This window comes from Uloborus diversus, chromosome 7, assembly GCF_026930045.1.
Source record: "Uloborus diversus isolate 005 chromosome 7, Udiv.v.3.1, whole genome shotgun sequence".
In the NCBI taxonomy this organism is placed as follows: Eukaryota; Metazoa; Arthropoda; class Arachnida; order Araneae; family Uloboridae; genus Uloborus; species Uloborus diversus.
Genome location: NC_072737.1, coordinates 48,133,203 through 48,155,067, shown reverse-complemented (window position 1 = coordinate 48,155,067; position 21,865 = coordinate 48,133,203). Strand labels below are relative to the sequence as shown.

At 31.6% G+C, this 21,865-nt stretch overlaps 1 protein-coding gene across 2 annotated transcripts in view; it reads left to right on the top strand.

The window, feature by feature from the left end:
- LOC129225837 (nephrin-like) overlaps positions 1-21,865 on the top strand; it is a 298,382-nt gene that overhangs the window by 251,944 nt on the left and 24,573 nt on the right. Inside the window, exons 4-8 of one of the 2 annotated variants that reach the window (XM_054860356.1) lie at positions 2,471-2,674; positions 7,106-7,405; positions 8,736-9,026; positions 11,774-12,061; positions 17,523-17,828. In XM_054860356.1, the coding sequence (XP_054716331.1) occupies positions 2,471-2,674; positions 7,106-7,405; positions 8,736-9,026; positions 11,774-12,061; positions 17,523-17,828 (1,389 nt within the window). The remainder of the gene's footprint in view (positions 1-2,470; positions 2,675-7,105; positions 7,406-8,735; positions 9,027-11,773; positions 12,062-17,522; positions 17,829-21,865) is intronic. The other variant, XM_054860357.1, reaches the window with a different exon arrangement.

Below are 21,865 nucleotides of genomic sequence, written 5' to 3'. Positions count from 1 at the left end.
GAAAGGTAAAGAAAATTTCCCCGCTTAATCGAATAATGTTTCTTAGAACTGACGATATTCGATTAAGTAGGGCCGACAGTGGTATTATTTTGTAGATATAGAACTCTCCTCCGGAAAAAGTCTCGTGATATTCTATTCGGAAAAAGAGATGTGGACATAAACTGCACCTTAAAAATTTCAGAGACCAAAACAATGCTTGATGCTAAAGCATTGAAAAACGCTTTCTTAAAAGTAAAATTGTGGTTTTCCTGGTAGAAATAATGCTATAAAGAATAAAGCATAGAGCAGTGGTTCTCAACCTGTGGTCCGTGAGCATTTTTCATGCGGTCAGATAAAAACTAGTGGAAATTAACATGTATCATTTGTACAGTTTTAATGAAATTTATTACAGCACACTTTTGGATTTATCTCAGTTCACTTAATGAAATTGTTGTGAAAATTGTTGCGAGTTCAGTGCATTTTCAAACTTTCTTTAAATGACGACACAGTTCTTGAGAAAGCACCGGAGGTTTATTTACAACTATGTAAAAGAAATAGCGTTAAGAACTGCAAAATTAACCACAGCAATAACGCAACTACCAATTAACACCGTAAATTCTACGGTAACACTCGTATTTACATCAAAATACGCAAAAACACAGCAAAAGGGTAATTACACACTTTCCAGCCAACGGCTGATACTAGACTAACTTTGATCCCGCCGCCATGGCTATTTATAAATCCTTGGAAAGTCTCCATAATATTCCATTTAGAATTTTCTATTACGTTCTACCAATATTTCTCATATTTTCTTTTTATTCATTCACGAATCTTATCATTCAGAAATGGGGGATCATATACTTCGGTCGAATGTTAAGGGGTTGTATGTACATTACAAGAAACTATTTACAGGTTACGTTACTAAGATAATTTTGGATGAAAAATAATGGAATAAACGCCAGATTACAACAAATTAATCACAAAAGTAATGACTATTTACAGAATCGGTAACAATGTTATCTCTATCGTATGTGGTTCGCATAGGATTCGAAAGGATATTGTTCTCAGTACTGAAAAGGTTGAGAACCACTGGGGGATTAAGCATTTTCAGGGGGCTTAAGCATTTCCTAGGTTTAGACTAACCTGTTACTTTCGACAAACAACGAGTTGCGTATATAATCTAGAAAGAAACACTATTGTTTTATTGTAATTCTACTATTTTGAAGAATATTCAGCCAATGTTTCTAGACCTCCTGTCATTGCAAGGTCGAACGTTTTCTTTCAGGGATACATGAACCACTGTTACTACAAAAAGGACCTCTAACACCTACCAACAAGCATAACAAAAATTGAATAAATGATTTCGACAGAAACTCGTTTTATGATATCGATTTAAACACACTCAGAAAATATGTTATCTATTTTCTACTACAGTACAGTCCCGATTATCCGCGGAATAGGGTGGCACGTTAACTGCGGATAAGCGAAACCGCGGATAATCCGAATAATAAGTAAAAAACGATACTTAGTGTATGAAATAGATAAAAAATATTAATGATGCTCACACATTCATTCAAGTTATAACTTAAAACATTGCTACATTGCATCTACTAACATTGAATATAAAAAATATATGTACAAATCTAAAAGCGAACAACAACACAATCACAAGTTGAAAAAAAAAAAAAATGTAAAAGAACCTGCGGATAATCCGACCGCCGGTAATCGAGAGTTTACTGTATTTAGAGCTACTAATACAGGAATTATCTGTAAGTGAAAAAAACTCAGTTTAACAAAAGAAAACGACTTTTATTGCGCAAGTAGAATGTCAAAGAAAAGTGCTTCTATGGTGTTAACGTATTATTGCTCAAATGTAATTTATATTACAATTTTTCATCATAGTGATAACACAATAATCATTTGAAGTTATGGAATAAATTTGTTTATAGCAATTCCCAATTTGGAAAGCTAATATAGCCGATTGTCAAGTAGTTTGTCAGAAAAAAACCTACCGTTCTTCTTTCACTGTAAAATGTTGGTGCACATACTGGAGATTTGGATATTAACCCGGTAAACGATTTCAACTATAAAAATATCCTTCGCGTCTCATAAATAAATGACCTAGCAGGTTAGGTATTGCAGATCAATAAACACAGATTTAAGAATACACTCCTACTATTTTTTATATAGTTTTCCCGAAACACACACCGATAGCAAAATCTCTTTATCTCTCTGTATATATATATATATATATATATATATATATATATATATATATATATATATATATATATATATATATATATATATATATATATATATATATATATATATATATATAATTCACATATGGCTTTGGCTCCCTTTTAAAGTAATTTATGAAATAAGGAACGACCTATGAGTAAATATTAAACATTATTTGCTTTAATTAAATATTTTTATTCTTTAGATTGCATTTAAATGTAACATTATTCATTCTGTTTAACCTCAGGGCGACCGACTCCAAATTTATCTTGGTGGAAAGGTTCAACGCTGCTTGATAATTCCTTCACTACTTTGGGACGTGGCCTTGTTATAAATGAGCTCCTGCTGTTAGACTTACAAAGAGAAGACCTGCTAACTATGTTAACTTGCCAGGCATCGAATACTAATCTAACTGTGCCTGTATCTAGTTCTGTAACTATAGATCTCAGTCGTAAGTACATTGATTATGTTTCTACTTTTATGCATGAACTGTGAAATTTAAGTTGTTAACAATGTATTTGTTGGTATACATTATTGATTTATCCCCAGTTTCACCGACATTTCAAATCTCATCCCCCTTTAATCTATCAAAAGGAATGATTAAAACTGAAAAAACATTGGGGAGGGGGGATGTTGGCAAAACTGGGGGAGACACCACATTATCAACAAATTATACAAACAATACAAATTACTTGTTGGTGATGAATGTGTATTATATTTTTGTAAAAGACTTTCCGACTTTTCTAAAAGTAATTTAAAGTAAATACAATCAGTGTGTATCTTCTGCATTAAAAATGTTTACTACTTTAAAAGGACAGCTATAAATTTGAATATAAACCTAACGTATCATTTAAATAATATCAACGTAACAAACTTCTAGTTAATTGAATTTGCATGAGGTAATAACTTTGAATGAACATGAACTCGCTATAACAAGCGAGAAATGAGCAAAATATAATAGTTATCTCTTTTTTCCTTTAAATTCTTTTATCCATATTCTCCTTTTTATAGTAAAATGTAAGATAATGTTTTTTTTTTTTTTTGAACTGTTCAAAATCAAGTGCAGAAGCTACCCCGGCGCGTGTTTAAAATCTAAAAGTACTCACCGCATGCTTAAGTTGCACTATTGTACAGAATGTCTGTTTCAAGTCAATCACAAAACAACTTTAAGCCTGATAATATTTGTATTTTGGCAGGCTAGTATTAAAAGTCCTACGCTTTTATATTATTGGTTTTATTAGTACCATTTATTTAACTTTATTAGAACATCATTTTTCAATAGTTATAAATTATATTTTCTATATACGAACCTTAAATATCCTTCTTATTTTTTTCCCTTTCCTCTAGTAATATGTATTGTTCGCATTCTATCCGTCTTTAGTAAAAGTGTACTAAAAGCCTGGAACCTTAGAGCAGGAATTAGTATATAAGGTAGTCCAATGAGGGAGCTAGTCCAATCTTTGGCTAAGCAAAAGCTTGGGCAAGAGGCTCAAGTCACGAGACTCAACAACGACGAATGGTTGACACCCCTTGCGCAAAACTAGCGAAAAAAACCTGATTTCTCCCAATATTTTTCTTTGAAATATATCACGTGACTTGGGGTCTTTCTTCAAGAATGAAAGATTTCACTTCATCCATACTATCTCTTCTTAATACATGGAGCAGTGTAACTTAGACAAAAGATGAATTTACGAAAATATTATTAAACCAAAAGAAAGACTTTGGATCTTACTTTTATTTAGAAACGGATTTTTGAACAAAGGAATAAACTAATCAAAACCTACTAACCGTATTAGCCCTGAGATATATAGAACAAATGTCCACGCTCCCAACACGATTCTTACTTAAAGTTAGACAAATTTCCGCACAACCATTTAAATCCAAATGTTTTATTAAAAGCTTTACTCCCAAAAGCTTCCGTCGGGATAACCTACACTGTATACACTGCCTCCATTAATTAAAACCCACTCCTCCGGAACTTCACAGCATTGAATTTCATGGAGCATTCACCAAGGGTGATCGAAAATCTCCAGTGGGCTATATTCAGAATGGGATGCAAAATTCGAGCACTCCGCAATTCAGATAATCCATGGAAGTGCTAATTGCTTGCAGAAAAGTCATCAAATCAAGGGTTTCCAAGGAATTTGAGGACTTTGGAATTTTATTCGAGAAACTTGCGCGCTCTGTTCGCTATGCAAATTGCAGAATGGAAACCGAATGAGAAAATTCAGTTTGAGTGATGAAAGTGGTAGAATTAGAAGGGTTTACTTCGCCAGCAAAGGACTTCTAGTTTCGTACCTGGGAGCAAATCAGACGGCTTTGTTAATTGCCTTTTGTGAGGAAAGAGCTAATAGAATATAGAGTGCACTAGCTTAGCAGAAGTCGGAAATCGCGTAATAAATTTCAGTTTAGTGCACTGGTAGGTTATAAGGAAGTATTAATGTTCTTTCGTTTTGAATGTGGTTCGGTTCAGACCCAAAATTGTACAGGCAATGAACAATAGCATTGAACTTTTATGTATATACTAGTGGTACCCGCACGGCTTTGCCCGTAATAGAAAATTAAAAGGTCTTTTGGTTCGCCTGCATATTTACAAATAATGTAAGGTGAATTTTCTCGCCAATTGTATTGTGCCCATGTTACGGTTCCACGTTATGATAATTTCGTAATTTACTCGTCCATCTTATGATAATTTTGTTCTTAAAATTGGAATAGAAAAAGAACCACATCAAATTATCGAAAAATCGCTTTGAGGTGCACACCCCATGCTACAAATTAACTTTGTGCCAAATTTCATGAAAATCGGTCGAACAGTCTAGGCACTATGCGCGTCACAGAGATCCTGACAGACAGAGATCCGGACAGAGAGACTTTCAGCTTTATTATTAGTGAAAATATCAATTTTAGCTACTTGTGAGTATTTCTGTTTGGACAAAAAAACAATTTTACAGCTTAATATGCTCAAAAGTGAAAAAAATTAAAACAAAATTCGGAAGGTAGAAGAAATACGAATATTTTAAATTATTAAAATTAATAAGCATTTATATTAATGAGGCAATCATGTTGCTCTTTCCATTCTTCATAAATATTTTTTTCGGAAAGAGCACGTTTGGAAACATAGTGAGTTGCTTTTTTTTTCTTAGTTTTGACTTATTTTCCCTCTTAAAAAATATTCTTACATGACGTTTACTCGGTGTTTTCATTCGCTACTGACGTCATAAGTGCTCAAATACTAGGGTTACCAGAACAAATGTTCGGGATACTGCCGAACTTCGCTAAATAAATACTTAACTAATACTTTTTGTTCCGCTAAAAATTACTCGCACTGGAAAATCACTAAAAGGTGATATCTTGCCAAAAAATACAACCAAGGGATCTGATTGCATTCAAATCTGACGTCACACGATGAAACATCTTGTTTTAGAATTCTGAAATTAAAAAAAAAAACATTAAATGTTGGGTAAATAAAAGTTCTGTTATAAGTAATAATTTTGACTGAAGGAAACAGCCGATTTAGAATAGTACAATTACAAGAATGAGCCTGCATCAGTGTAACCATTCTCTATTTGGATGTGTTCTTGGTACCTCACTATTATACATTTTTATCAACAAGAAATGAAGAAATCTATATTTATGAAAACAAAGCAAAGATTAATTCTCACCAAACTGTTTTCACTCAACGAAACTGAGTAAGGAATATCATTGCTGGAATTACAAGAAAATGTGACTGCTAAAAAATAGTACTTAATGGCAGATAAATTTTCGTGATCTTATTACCTGACTATTCCAGAACAAAAGAACTTAAGTTTTATACGAACACATATGCATAATAAGAAGTGTTTTATAATTTTGTTGTAAATTGTATTTTAAATTTAAAAAAAATAAGGACTATACGTTTTATTTTTTCCAGGATTGTAACAAATGATTGATACGTGGCTCACACAAAAATGTTGTTAGATAAAGTGTTTTACACTGTGAATTGTAAATGTATATTGCAAAACTCAACTGAGCATACTCAAGATACCCAGAGAAACTAGAAGCTTGTGGCAGAAATATGTTCCGTAAAGCTTCAATGTGGGAAACACTTTTACAATTAACAATACAGAAAAATTCTAAACACGTACCTGCGGTTTTTCAAAAGATCGTTTTATTCATATAGTGATATTTTATTTTTCGAATTCGACCAATCTCCTGATAAGAAGGAAAATGTGTGGGGCTAAGTGAAATGGTCAAATATTTACTTTGCGCCACTTATTTAGCAATATTTTAACAATGTCGTATCACATGTAGTCTATTCCAACCAAAACTCCCTTAAGTATTCATTCATTCACTTATTCTTTTTTTATTCGTTCTCTATTTAATTCATCATTTTTTTTCTCTCATATATTCATTCATTCATTTATTTTTTTTTATTTGTTTATCGTTTCATTTCTTTTTTTATTTAACTATTCATTGTTTTATTTACTCAAGTACTTGATCAAGAATATCTTGAATAATCGAATAGAAAATATTTCATTAGAAAATATCTTATTTTTCGCTTTGCACCATGAAAACAAGAAGTGAAAATTTTCTACTTTTCTTTGGCGGTACAAATGTACTGCCAAAAATAAAAAATAATGTTTCAATGCAAGTTTTATTATAAAATAGATTGTTATTTCTTTGTGTACCTTAACTTTCGGAACGCATTTCCGATATGATCGTTTTGAAAAAAGTAAGTTTTACTACTTTACTTTGCCCCACATTACCCTACATGCGCAGTTTTATTTTAATGTCAGTGTACCTTCCAAATTGCACCAGATTTTTGTTTCTTCTTAAGCTAAGTTTCTTGCTTGCTTTTGTTTTTTTTTAAATCTGAATTACATAAATATTTAATGTCCCCTAGTTTCACCGCAAGAAGTTCGAATTACGACACCGCGTCGCCCGCTGTCCTCAGGGGAGATTCTGGAAGTAGTGTGCCAAACGTTTGGATCTCGACCTCCTTCCAAGATTTCCTGGTGGATTGGGCAAGAATCCATGACTGCTCAAGCAAAAGAAATCGTCTCTGGAGATGGTAACGTTACCACAAGCCGACTGCAATTCCGTCCAACCAGTGAGGAACATGGGAAATTCTTAATTTGCAGAGCTCACAATCCCGAAACGCCAGACAGTGCCTTAGAAGATAAGTGGGAGCTAAGCGTTTACTGTAAGCATGTTTTATATTAATAATTAATAGAGATTCTTCAAATAATAAACCTTTAATTCGTTCCTAACAAGTTAATTATGTCCGCAACCAAGAAATGCAGCCAGTTGTTTACTCTGTGTTCTTACAAGTTATATTATTACACACATTTCCATTTACATTTTCAAACATTTTTTTCGTTTTGATTGTTATAATAAACATTATTGAATATTCTAAAGACTTGCATGAAATAAATACAATATTTATTGTCTGTAGCGATTAGTTTATATTTTTACTGTAGCTGTAATTTCTTTAGTGGGAACCCTTGATTTTGTTTATTATTGTTTGTTGCTAAATTTTTCTTAGTTCATTCCAGTCTGAGAAAGATTATGCTACGCAAAATGATTGATAAAACATATTCTCAATACAATTTGAATATGAAGGAATTTTATCTTGATGACGTAATTTATTTTTTGAAGGATTTTTTTTTACATATTAATGCTTTTTTTTTTGGAGGGGAGGGAGTGAGGATGTTCATATTTTGGAACGTGTCAATAAATTTCCCATCAAGCATTAATTATGAATTTTTTACCGTGTAGTAGAACTTTTGGATTTTATTTGTCACCGATTTTCTTCAAACCAAAACGCGAGAAATAATGTGATATTAACGAAAAAAAACACAGAAAAAAACCCAGACGAAATTTAAGCACCCAAATTCTTTATGAAACTACAGGACAAATTGAGATATTTGCTTTAAACTCTTGAACGTATTAATCTATCGAAATTTTGTAAATATTTTCAGTTAGAATATATCCTTAAACTTCGATATTAAAGACGGAAATATACATATTTGCTTCAATAGGGTCGCAGATGTAAAACATTAGATTGTGACAAAGGTAGTTGGTTATTTTTTCAAAATCATTGAGGCTCTTGAAATAATTTTAGCTTTTTCATATCAAAAAATAGCATTGAGTTTCCGATGTATTTTTGCATTAAAATCACGTTTGTATGATTATTTTGAGCAGATATTCATGAAAAAAGGTCATCTGACTCGCAGGGCCAATCAGTAAGAAAAAAGAAGCAACCTTATGCCGTTTAAGGTCAAAGTCTTGGTCATAAGGCAATCGTCTTGATTGCCCAACAAATTGCTTCTTCAAAAAAATTCGCGCCACACAGATTTTTCGATATTTCAGAACAGAAAATGTTTAGAATATTCAAACCTTTATGTAAATCTGTGTGGAATAGCCATTCATATTTTAAATTTATCATTTTCTTCATATTTTCATCTTATTACTTAAACTATAATATTTGATAAAGTCGGTTTATTTATGAAAAGTATTTTTCATATTTCCAGTTCAACCACAGTTATCTCTTGCCCTTGGAGCGAGCCAACAATATGAACATATCAGAGAAGGTAGTGATGTATATTTTGACTGTAACATTCAAGCAAACCCACCTGTTACTAGTGTGATTTGGAGGTTTCAGTCCAGACCGCTAGAACACAACCCAGCTATGGGCATTATTGTACGGAACCATTCCTTGTTGCTTCAAAATGTCGGACGGAGAAACAGAGGAACATATCGATGTATGGCTACGAATCAGGAAGGAGAAGGTGTCAGTGAAGAAGCTTTGTTAATGATTCAGTGTAAGATATTTTTGTTTAATTTAGTTTACTGTCTGGACATTTTATCTCTATATTCTTAAAGGGAACAAACTTTCAGCCTGTGGGAATAAAAGTTTTTTATCTTTACAATTTATTTACTTTTTCAAAGATAACCCAACATTTTAAGAATAAAGAGTTAATCTTACATCGCTAAGTGAAGTTCCCTTGCGGTTGATATTTCCAATTTAATGTCATTTGCACCATTATAGTTGTGATAACTTCACAAGATAATGATGATTTACTTTAGATTATCCTGCGGTCAATTTTTGGAGCAGTAAATGAAAAAAAAAAAATGGAGAAGTTCATATAAACATGAAGTATACACTAAGTGCAGACAACCTAGCATCTTGAGATTTATTAAATCCATCAGAATCAGATGGTTTGCCTACAGTTTTTGGCGGTCAGATTTCCACCCAGTTGAAGAAGTAATCTTTTTAAAGATTAAGGGTATTAGAGGAGGGAAACCAGGTAGAAGGTGGTTGGACAGTGTAAAGAGGGATTTGGTGGTATTGGGAATAAATAGGTAGATAAACCTAGCAAAAAGTTGTACCGCCTGGATAAAGCAAACAGATAAACCATTGGCTTGCACCACGCAGTAGTTCTGCTGAAGAGGAACTTTAGATGAAAATGACAATCAAAAAAGAAGGATTTTCATAAAGTGACACTATTATCTTGCAGATACTTAAGATGCTTTAAGAGCTTCAACTGTAAACTCAACGAATTAAGTTAATCAGATTTTTCTTCCTATTCACATAAAACATGATAATTTATTCGTATAATAGCAATTTTCAACTATTTTAGTTTTAAAGTCATTTATATGGACAATACAAATGAAATTTTAAACAGGTAAACATATCAGTAGTTGTGAGTGCTTCAGTAGTTGTCACTTCAAGCTTTATATTTGAAATTTCTAGGTCTCCCAATGAATTCAGAAGTGTCTCAAACGTGCAGGAGGTAATGCCAAATAAGTTAGAGAGGGGAATACCTCCTCCACGTTTGAATCTATTGGAAAACCTAGATTTTTTTTTTTTTTTTTTTGAAATATAAACCTTGAATTGGTCATTACTGAAGCACTGTTAAGCATTGCTCACTACTGGTGTGTCTACCTTACAATTTTTATTAGACGAATTACACTTTACTATGTTTTTGGCTAGGATTTTTTAATTCATTCGCATTTATTTTAAATCTGTCTTGCCCTTTTTTTCAGTGTGCATTCAAAAAAATTGATTGTTTACAAACTGATTCCTGTGTACATTGTTATTACAAAATCCTGAGAAAATTGACCTTTCCTCTTATTATCAAAATATAGCAAAGTAAACCATAACATTTATGTAAAATATCCAGAAAACATATTTGCACTTTGCAATGGGTACTACATGAAAATAGATTTACAAACAGCTACATTTTGGAAAGAAAACAATAATATGTACAAAAAAACCCCAGCAGTTTTTATTCAAAATTGTGAACAAAATTAGCCTATTTGTTTTGTGCATTATACATAAAGTATATCTTGAAAAACTTACGCGCGGGTAATTCAGAAATCAGCAAATATATAAAATTAAAATGTACTCTGCATATATTTAAAAAATTAAAGTAGATATTGTTGGTCTATTAGTTAGCAGTCTGAGCTATTTTATTCAAATTCTTGAATTCAGTTTACCAAGGATACGTTTCACAACATTACGGAAAATGTTTTCTCCAAATAAACATCCCTTGTAGTTGCAATTTCTCTTAGAAACGATAATTAAACAACAGATAGAAAATCGTTGTAATATAAAATCCTAGACAACTTAATGCCATCTTGAAAGAAAAGCCATAAATTCTTAAGAACCACCTCCTGACGTTAGGCTGACAGTCTTTAATTGCATCACATGACTGATGATGATAGAATGTATCCTGTTATCTTCTTGAGTTCTTAAAAGCAGAAAGGTTCTATAGACGTAATGATATATGTGTTATTTATGTCCATGTTGAAAAGTATGTATTGTTAAATAACGATGGGGTTGTTTAATGCAAGTTTATGGATTACGTATTGAAATACACACAAGTTTCCGCCTACCCTGGAAAAAAGAGAAAAGTAAAAACAGAATCAGACGCCCAACGTCTAATATTATCTTTGAGTAATTGACTATCATTTTAAGAAAAGAAAAAAATATATCTAAAGGCTCAGAGTAAATTATAACCAACAATAAATTGTTGCCTTCATGACATAAAAGTTAATATTCATGTTTAATGATTTTTTTTTTCAAAAGTTGTGTCAAATGGAAAGTTCCTGTGCGATAGTGTTACAAGAGCATACATCGGGCTAAGGAAATAGAGTTTATTAGGGTACATATTTTTACATAAGAAAGTTTATTATAATTTAAACAAAATTATGTTTTGGAAATGCTCCAGATTAACAAATGTAAATTTCACATGGAGCTTTACTAGGAAAGCTATATTTTGATTTTTACATTTTGAAATGTGCAACAACATTTTTTTTTTTTTTGTATTTTACTTTAAAGTAAATGTGTATAATATTTTGAACAAAAAAAGTATTTTTTTTGTATTATTTTATTTTATATACGTATACAGACGTAGTAAATTAAAAAAAAATCAGTTTACAATTTTTTTTGCTTAAGAAAGCGAACACATCCGCTTTTCCGTGGAAGGGCATATTAGTGTAAATTTTAAATTGATTTATAAAATATACTAATATTACCATACTTAATATGGAAATATACTTTTAGTCTCTCCAGTCTGCATTTCTGGTCTGAAGAGGATGTACGGTGTTGCCAAACACGAAGAAATAAATATAACTTGCGAGTTGGACGCTGATCCTGATGATATCCAGTTTCGATGGATCTTTAATAACACTTCAGAAACAATCGATATCATCACTTTCACCACCGATGGAATGAAGAGTATAGCATCCTATATTCCCAGATCGAAGATGGATTACGGAACACTTAGTTGTTGGGGACGAAATAGCATCGGGGTACAGAGGCATCCTTGCGTATTCACCATAATGCCGGCTGGTGAGTAACTTGGTTGTAATCAATGAGAGTAATGTGAAAAAATAAAAAGTGTTTTATTTTTATAATTTGAAGTTTACTGCTACGATTGTTAATGATTTTTTATGATATTTTTTACATCCAATTGAATCTAAAGGAAAACTGTTCGATTAAAAAAAAAATTTATTCTCTAAAGTATTGCAGAAACTTTTCAAGAAAGCATTGTTCAACTTTCGCTAACAAAAAGTACGGCAGAAGAATGCTACTTCACAGCATAACCACATTGAAGATTCATCCTTTTGTCTCGAACAATTTGAAATACCCTCAGCACAAAATATTGTCGCCAATAATTTGAAGCGATTTGTGACTGATTCCTTGAGCTCATAAACGTTTTGGAGCAGTGTTCCTTAAAAAGCTAATTATTTAATAAATAATTTATTTACGTTGAACTTCCAAGTTGTCTTCTACCACTTGGTTACCTTATTGAACAATGTCGTCTACAGCAACGATCTTCATCACGCATATCAGTGTCGCCATCTTAAAAAAATTTAAACGATTAGAAAAGACGCCATCAACCATAAAGCTCGTTTCATACACCAGACTTAATTTTTAATAATTGTCCACTGCAGTTTTACCAGCTCCTGCGGCTAGCCATCTCTAGCAGTAAGATGATAGCCTTGCTGTGAACAAAACACGTGAATTGCTATTGATACAATTTTTGTTCAACTTACACCTTTTTTGAAAATTTTCTCCTAAACTCTTAATAGATTTACAGTTGTGGTTCATTAAAATATGCCCTTAAAGAATAATTCATAAACAGGTATTCTTTCACACTATGGAAGGAAATTGGTTTAAATTTTGGTTGTTTTCTTTTTATGGGATAGAGTGTGTTTTTAATTTTTGGAAACATGTGCATTTAATATTACTTAACCTGATTTAAGAAATTTTAAACTATGAATAATTACTGGTGAATAAATTGTATAAAACGTAGATTTCCCACATCCTCAGAAAGGTTACTTAGTTCAGTACTAACCAAAATGAATTCAATTGTTGAAATGACTTAAAAATTCATTCATACAAATTAAGAAAACTTCTCTGCTTAACTTAAATAATGAACATACATATAATTCTTTATCTTTTCGGTTCTGTGTATTTAGCATATCCCGGATAAAATGCAAGACCCCTATTTTCACAGCCATTATCCTAGATGCCTAAAATTGCAAAAATGGTCAAAGAAGGATGCAGAGTTAAAGCATCAAAAGTTTGAATCGAAAAAGAAACAAGTGAAAAAGTACGAAACCTAACTTTTCAAACTGTCCTTAGGCTCTTGAAACTATATTTAGGAAATGAATCTCCATTGAAAAGTAAACCAACATGTGCAATTTCAAACACTGATCCAAATTTACGGAGAAATTTGGTATTCAAAACTGGTAGGGATCGTTTAGAAGATGAGTTTAGCAGCTGTCGCAATTTTAAAAGAATGACATGTTGCTGAAGTAAAACCAGAAAATATTCATATATTTCATTGCTATTGAAAAATATATGCAAATATTATGCTATGATACTATATACTACAAAAGCTCGTACGGTACCTGAACATATACAATTAACCTCATTAAAATCCTTGTTAGCCTCCATATTTGTCTCCCAAAATGTGTAATTGACTGCTAGTGCAAAGTAATGTAAGTCACAAAATTCTACGTTTTATATCTCGGTGAATATTTTTCGTACTAATGTCAAAATTGCTTTGTGTGTATAGTTTTATAATGTTCGTGACATCGTAGGCACCATACTGAACTAATGGAGGTGAAAGTAGGCAGCTTTAAAGATAGCCAAAACTTCAAATATAATTTTTTCCCATCTGATGCGTTTAATTAAGTTCAATGTTTTAATTTCTATAGATAACTATGAGTAGAAAAAAAAAACTATCGTTTGAAGAAGTTATAACCATTAGCCCTTTTTGAGTACTACGGTAAACATCGAATTTAAAAAAACGCGATGTTTCATATTAAGTAATATTACGTAGTTAGTTTAGCATGGTGCGAACAATATCCTCAAACTCAATGTAGGAAATCACTGCATCGTAAAAAAACAAAAAAAATCTGCATCTTAGACCAATGGTTGAATGGTTGCGAAATTAGAGGTCTTGGAGGATAAATTAGAACAATCTGTATACCTCTTTTCCATGTTTTTAAAAGATAGACAGCAACTAGGAAACACAGTGGAATTTAATACAACGTTAACATAAAAGTATCGGAAATAAGAATTAGTTTGAATGCATTAAAAAACAATTGCTCGAGAGAGAGAGAGAGGTAAAAAAAGGTTACGGAACAACAGAAGTGTCAAATAAAACTCATCTTTTTTACATGAATATTTTAATTTGAAATGATATAGCTCTTCAGGAAATAATCTAGGAATGCAAAATTACACACATATAGTAATTGAAATATATTTTATAAAGCGCAATTTGTGCCTTATATTTAATTACGTTGTACTAAATAGTATGCTTCATCACTCTTACTACTGCTCACTTTGGCTACTTCAAAATCTAAAAGCATAATCTATAGTTTTTAAAACTTAAAATCATATGGCTTCAATTTATCAACAGATAAATAGCTGAAAGAAAAAAAAAACAAATAAATAACCAACCCAAAATATTTAGAAGTCAGGTCATTTATATATTAACAACACTATTCTGCGAATTTAAATATTTTGTTTTTTGCCTAATGTATTAGAAGTGTTTTATATAATGTTAATGTGCTAAACATTTAATTTTTAATCCGTTTACTTCCATCACGCTAGCTTTTCTTGAAATGTGTTTTTAATGTATTCTATCGTTTGCAATATTTTCATCACAAACCTTTTATTTTTAGAAAGTAATATACAGGGTGGGGAGCTGGAACTTCCTTTTTTGAATATGGCAGGCAAAAAGTGTGGAGCTAAAAGGGAAATTTTGTTGCATCATGCTTTCATGATGTAACCACTATTCTTTGATCGAGACAACATTGCGCTTTTACTGTAGAGGCGTATTTTTCTAACAGCCGCTCGATCGGAATGCGGACTTCAACTGGCCTGCACGTTCGCTTGATTTAGCCCCTTGGCCTCTGTGACTAGTTCCTGTGGGGTTATCTGAAGTGGAGGGCTTATAACGATCGTCCACGATCCCTGGATGATCTGAAGAACCGCATCCGAGCCAAAACTACAAATGTACCGGTCGACATGCTCCAAAGACTTGATCAAAACTTCCAAGTTCTACCGAATCGGTGTATTGACAATGGAGGGCAACACTTACAAGATATTGTTTTCAAAACAGTGTAAAGCATAATCCGCCATTTTGTGTGGCAGGAAAAAGACAATAAAAAAGAATTTTTAAAGATGTAAAACATTTTAATTCATTTTCAAAAAAGGAAGTTTCCGCGCCCCTCCCTGAACTTAGTGTGCAAAAGTTGCTGACTTAAGCTACATAATTACTCTTTGGATGCACGGAAGATACGCTGCAAAGAAAATAAATTAAATTTTAATGGAGAGTAAAGTTACTTTGATGATAAAGAAAATCAAACTACCAGTAATTTGTTTGGAAGACGCAGTTAATAAATGTTTATTTCTATCATTACTTTATGACAATGTAACATTTAAAAAATAATCTGAAAATTTCATCAATTTTTATGGAGACATGAGCAATTGATAGCGAGCTTCAGATGTTATTTTATTATGTAATAATTACAGACATAAATATATATTAACTGTGTCATTAAAAAATATCGAAAAAAATTGTTTTTTCTATAAAATAAAATTTACTCTTCCTTTAAAAAAACGAAATGGTACGGAACAGAAACTTTCTGGCATCGTTTCTGATTTTTGTGTTCTCTACTCCAAAAACATTCAAACTTTGGTTGCAACAATTTTGCCGCCCGGCTAGTGTAGCTCTTCCTTTTAAATTTTACTACAATCCCTGGCCTTCAACATATAAAAATATAAAATTGAGTGACAAATTAATAAATGACTTGTGTGCAATATATTTTTTCATAACATTTTTATCAGAATTATTTCGTAATTAAAGGATATCGGAAATCAATATCACATAAGACAAAAATGACCCTACTTTGTCAAAACATTCTCGATAATTATCTCTGATGCTCTTACCCTTTTGGAGTTTTTTATGACCTAGTCAGAAGACTGTTTAAAAGCTTCGTTTAAATTTTTCGGATATTTGTCTAGTCTACGTTGAAGTTTTCAAAGACATTGGCAGAACAGCACCGCCATATCACAATAATCCAGCTACAGATGAAAAGAAGTTAATGAACAGTATTGATTTATCTATACTTTTGAAAGATAAACTTTGCTGAGAGTTTACAATTTGTTTTGTAACGAATATGTACGCTAAACATTTTTAAGACGATTAACTATTATGAATACTATTGACAAATATATATTGTGTTTAGTAGGTTTTCTTTTTTCTTTTTGTGCTAAATCCTTACTCTATTCTATGCTTCTGTACCACGCATTCTCCTTTGTCAATATTAGCTGAACAATAAATTGTGTGGTAATATATTTTACGAAGAAAATATAATGTAATGTCAGCTTTAAAAAGGAATGATATTTTTTTACATTGAAGAAACAATACATAAGTTTATCAATCATTTAAATATGTAGGAAGTGATAACAATTACTGTTAATTTACTACAAAATATTGTTTATTTTATTCACAATTTGTTTAATGTGTTTTTTTTTTAATCGTTTGCCACTACGTTTGGAAAGAAAAACGACTGATTTTTTAGGTTGCTTTCCTGAATCCATTCTACAGTTATCTTCGTTGTTGATATACAACCTAATTAATAACTAATGAAGGTGGAAAATGTATAACGTATTTAGTTTGCTGACTTTGTTCAAAAACAGCACCCTCCATAGTTTTAACAGCTGTTACACAATAATATTTGCTCATGTACATCTAAAATTGAAAACACAAATGCATGTGTTAGTTTTAATTTTATTTTATCACCTTCAAATAAATATTGTTGATATCTCTAAAACTCCACCGTTAAAATTGGTTCTTTTCAAAATCGTATCCACGTTTCATGTGTACCTCTGTAAAAAATTCAGTTGCACATAGGTTTCCAGTGATTAACTTAACTGCTACCGCTTTTAAAAAAATATCTTTAACATTCAACATTTTAAAGTATTTATTTTCCATTGAAAGATAAGTACATATCACAAATTCATGATCATAAAGTATGATTGTTTATTTTTATTTTGACTATTGAACAATTTTTCAGTATAGCATCATTCATTATAACGTTCATTAAGTAGATTTCCCCTAAATATTTAAAACTATTTTTCTGATTTTATGATTTTGCATGTATGGATCTCAGTTGGAACACTTATTCCAGTTTATTTCATAATTTAGTTTTCTTTTATGAGTTATTGTTTTTTATATTCCCATAAATATTTTTTTACATCATTCTTAGAGTTCGAATTTCAATTTTAGGCCCCCCTGACCCCTTACAAAACTGCTCTTTGCTTAGCCACTCATCGACAACTTTTACTGTGAATTGCACTCCGGGAATAGAAGACGGTGGTCTAAAGCCGAGGTTTCATCTGCTTGCTGTAAGCATTCGAGATTCAAAAGATCATTTGAACATCAGCGTGACGAACGACAAGCCTTTGTTCGATGTTCGGGGTCTCGATCCCGGAACCACTTATGAGTTGATTTTATATGCGTCCAACGCTAAGGGACGTAGCACCACATTAGAGTTATTGGCCACTACTTTATATGCGCTTGAACGGAGGACAGGTTAGTGCAATTGTAACAGCGCAAGTCACTCTAGCAAGTCACTAGTGTGTTTAGAACTGGATCTCATATGGTTTAAAATGTGCTTGAGCAGTTCAAAGTATAAGTGGATCTCGTATATATTATTTGATATGTGCTTGGGAGCATAGCATAGTTTATATCCTTAAAAATATATTTTCAAAGAATGTGATTTCAATCGAGGGCATGTTTAATACAAAACTCCAATTGTAATGTGGATAAAACATATAAATCAGGTGCTTAAAGTGATAAAAATAGTCCAGGATTGTGCTAGAATCTACTGAACGGAGGCTTCGACCGTAATTGCTGAAGAAAACTAACCGCTTAAATAAAATAGTATCGGTATTTCTAACAAATCAAACCAATAATACGGGTCCCAATTACCCCCAGAGCAATGCCCCGTCCCTCAAGTATCAAAATGATTAAACAAGACCCCCTTCCCCCCCCCCCGAAACTACGTAAAGCACCCCTAAAAATTTCAAAGCGCAGTCTACAAAATAGTCCCTGCCTCCAAAACATAGAGAAAACACCCCTCAATACGCAGTGTGACCCCCCCCCCTAAAAAAACAACAGAAACATATGCTTAAAGCACCCTTAAAAATTTCAATAAGCAGTCTGCGACATGACCTCTCCCCAAACTCGCTAGTTAGGCACTCCTCCAAATAACATTTGCATCTAAACTCTTAAGTTTTAAAAGGCCTACATTACTGTTGGAGTGTTGTATATAGAATTAACACATTATTCCGTTTCATAGGATATATATCAAGATACCTTTTTTGTAGGGCAAGAGCATCATTTGGCAAAATAAAAAATAAAAAAAAATCAATAAATAAATAAACATAATAAAAAAAGAATGTTAGTAATTAAGCAGGCTATTTTTTATAATATACTGCACACTGGTTGTAAATTTTGTAAGTATTTTGAACAAAATGTAACATAAGGAGTTAGCTAATCATCGCTTAAAACTTCGTAGAAAATCGCAATTGTGATATCAATAAGCAAACTAAAAGTACGATTAAACCAATCATAATTAGGAAATGCAACCCACTCAACTAGAAATTAAAATAGATGGTTTCAACCAATCATCACTTAACACTTCGAAGAAACTCGCACTGGAGACAACAGTCAGGGTAAGCAGAATAACAGTATGGTTAAACGTACCATAATTAGGTATGCATCCCACTCTAAAACTAGAGTCTATCTTAGTAGCCTTAGTATTTATAAGAAGAAAATTATAGCAGGCATGGCGTGTTCACTAGCACTAGAAGATTTTTATTTCGTAGTAAGTTTGAACCTTACATGGAGAATACACACCACAAAAAATAAAGATACAAGTTTACTTTGCACAGGATAGTTTAATGCTACGGCAGATCAGTGTCATCCTCCAGAAATATACAAGTGAGTATTTTTCTATTCCAATAAGCCTTTTAATTTTTAATACAGAATGAACTGAGGCTTTTCGGTAGCTATAGAACTTTGAATAACTTTTGAACTTACCGAATAAGCTTCAATTAATTCACGGAATTTGGTGTAGTAAGAAAAACTAAATCTTTTAGAAAATGCATGACCATGGTGTCATGGTGATTTTATATTCTATTCTAATCCTAAAATATTTTAAACACTTATATGCATGTGAATTTGGTATCCGAAACCAACGCTAAACCCTCAAAATCATATTCTTAACTTTAAAATTTATATTAAAGACATTTCATAATTCTTTAGAGAACTTAAAATTGTAAAGTATATCAGTTTGTAAACGAAATATACAGCAGCAGAGCAGTTAGGCATTGTTAATATCAGCACCTGTTTAAATTTTTCATTTTATTTCAGATAAATTTAGAAAAATTAGAGAGATATGTATTTAATTTTCTAACTGCTAATTGCAGTTAATCCTAGTTCTCCGGTAATTTTTCGCTTCCATACATTCCTAATATTAACTTCAACTGAAAAATTTCAAATACGTTACTTAAAACTTGTACTCTTAACTTATTTAGTAATTATTATTTTAAACCAGTAACCTAAGCTTATTTTTTCTATTACATTTAAAACCATTTTTGATTACTCTAAGTAAATATGATAGTATATGTGTATGTACAATATGTAGCTGCCTTTTTCGTTAAATTAAAAACTAGGAAATAACATAAATAGAAAATTTCAAAAAGTTTCTAAACATTTGTGCATACTACAAAAACAACAAACACATCAGAAACTCGCGTATTTTGTAATCAAAACAATTTAGCAAAAAAACTTCTCTAACTATTTGGAACTGGAAAATATTTTATTTTTAAATAAGAACTAAAAAAATTTAAAGAGCTTAAAAATTTAACAGTTAATGTAGGGATTTTCATATTCTATGGTAACAAAGGTAGAATACATCTTAAAATAAATGATCGAATTTGTGATTCTTATTGCTCTGTTTCCAAAATTCTGAAAAAAGTAAATGTTTTACTGATGGCTATTTAACACTAAATGAAATGCTATTTTCTTAAATACTTTTTTTTTCATTTAGAGTTAAAAATGTAGTTATATTTTCCCCTTGATATCAACTTTTATTGAAGTATATTCAAAATCATAATTTTGAGACTGTTTAAGAAAACCAATTATTGTAGAAGATTAAGGTTTAATTTTAAAGTTGCATCGAAATTTAAACTGTCAAGTGCAGCAGTGATTTTCCGATTTTGCGTATTTTAAATTAAAAAAATAAACCAATATTTTTCTCAACTTGTCTTATCTCTTTCTCTCTCTCTATTTCTCTCTTGTGGAACATCTTTTTCTTTTTAATAAGTACTGAAGTTATGGAACAGTAGGCATGATGCAATTACATCAGGCAAACCAAACACTATCCGTGCATAAAATCAATTTTCAACAACTTAGAAGCTTTTCAGCCGAACTGCATTAACACAGTACCAGTTCTTGGGCCATTCCACGAAAAAATCAATTCCCTGTCCCTCTCGTAACGGTTCATATTTTTTATTAAAACGTAAGACTTTCAAAAGGGAAATGACAAAATTTTTGCTTACGAAAACACACATAAGTTTGTAATTTGTTAAGCAGAAAAAAAAATGTTCATGAATGTTTTTAAATATTACTTTTAATGAAATATATGTGTCGTCACGTGCGAGACAAAATGATCGTTTTCCGTAAAATGGCTCTCTTATAACAAGGCTTAACAAGGAGTGTTTTCTTTGAACAGAGCTTAATTTGTAGAAATAAATTAACGATGGAATAATACATTTTTAAACAGTTTCCACGTCTTTCTATATGCCACATGAGGTATCAATTATACTGCTTCGGAGATATAATTACGCTTATTTCTTGGAAATAAACAAAATTAATTTCAAGCAATACACCAATATCCAAATTATGACATCCAGAGACTGCATGTTCACCATTTGGTGCTCTAGAATAAGCAATAACAAAACTGGAGGCAGATGTTTTGTCATTGAAGCTGCAACAACTTTCAAACTGAGAGCTAAGATTCATTTATCACACCATTGGGAATTTATTCTACACTTCTATTAGCGGAGCTCCAGTTTAGTTATAAAGTTTAAAGGTTATCTCAGCTTCAATGAGATGACATCTGCCTTAACCTTGGTCAGTGAATATTCCAGAATTAATGAGCCATAACAAGCACGAAAGTGCAGTCTTTCGATGTTATAACTGAGTTGTCGGTATATTGCTGGTAGCTCTGCCTCAGCATAGATTACATATCATCAAAGTGGTTAAACACTGTAACTTACTTATTTTTAAATTAACTTTTCTTTTTCTCTGCCTCAGCATAGATTACATATCATCAAAGTGGTTAAACACTGTAACTTACTTATTTTTAAATTAACTTTTCTTTTTTGACTAATCCTGAGGCAAATTGTCATTTACGTATCATTATTTTTTAAGAGTAGCAACCCTTGAGTTACAAAATTATTTTAAGCACATCCAAAATATTCATTACTTCCAAGAAACATCACCGACATTAAAGATTATTAAAGGGCGGGTATTTTCATCCCTGTTGCTTTAAACTGCTG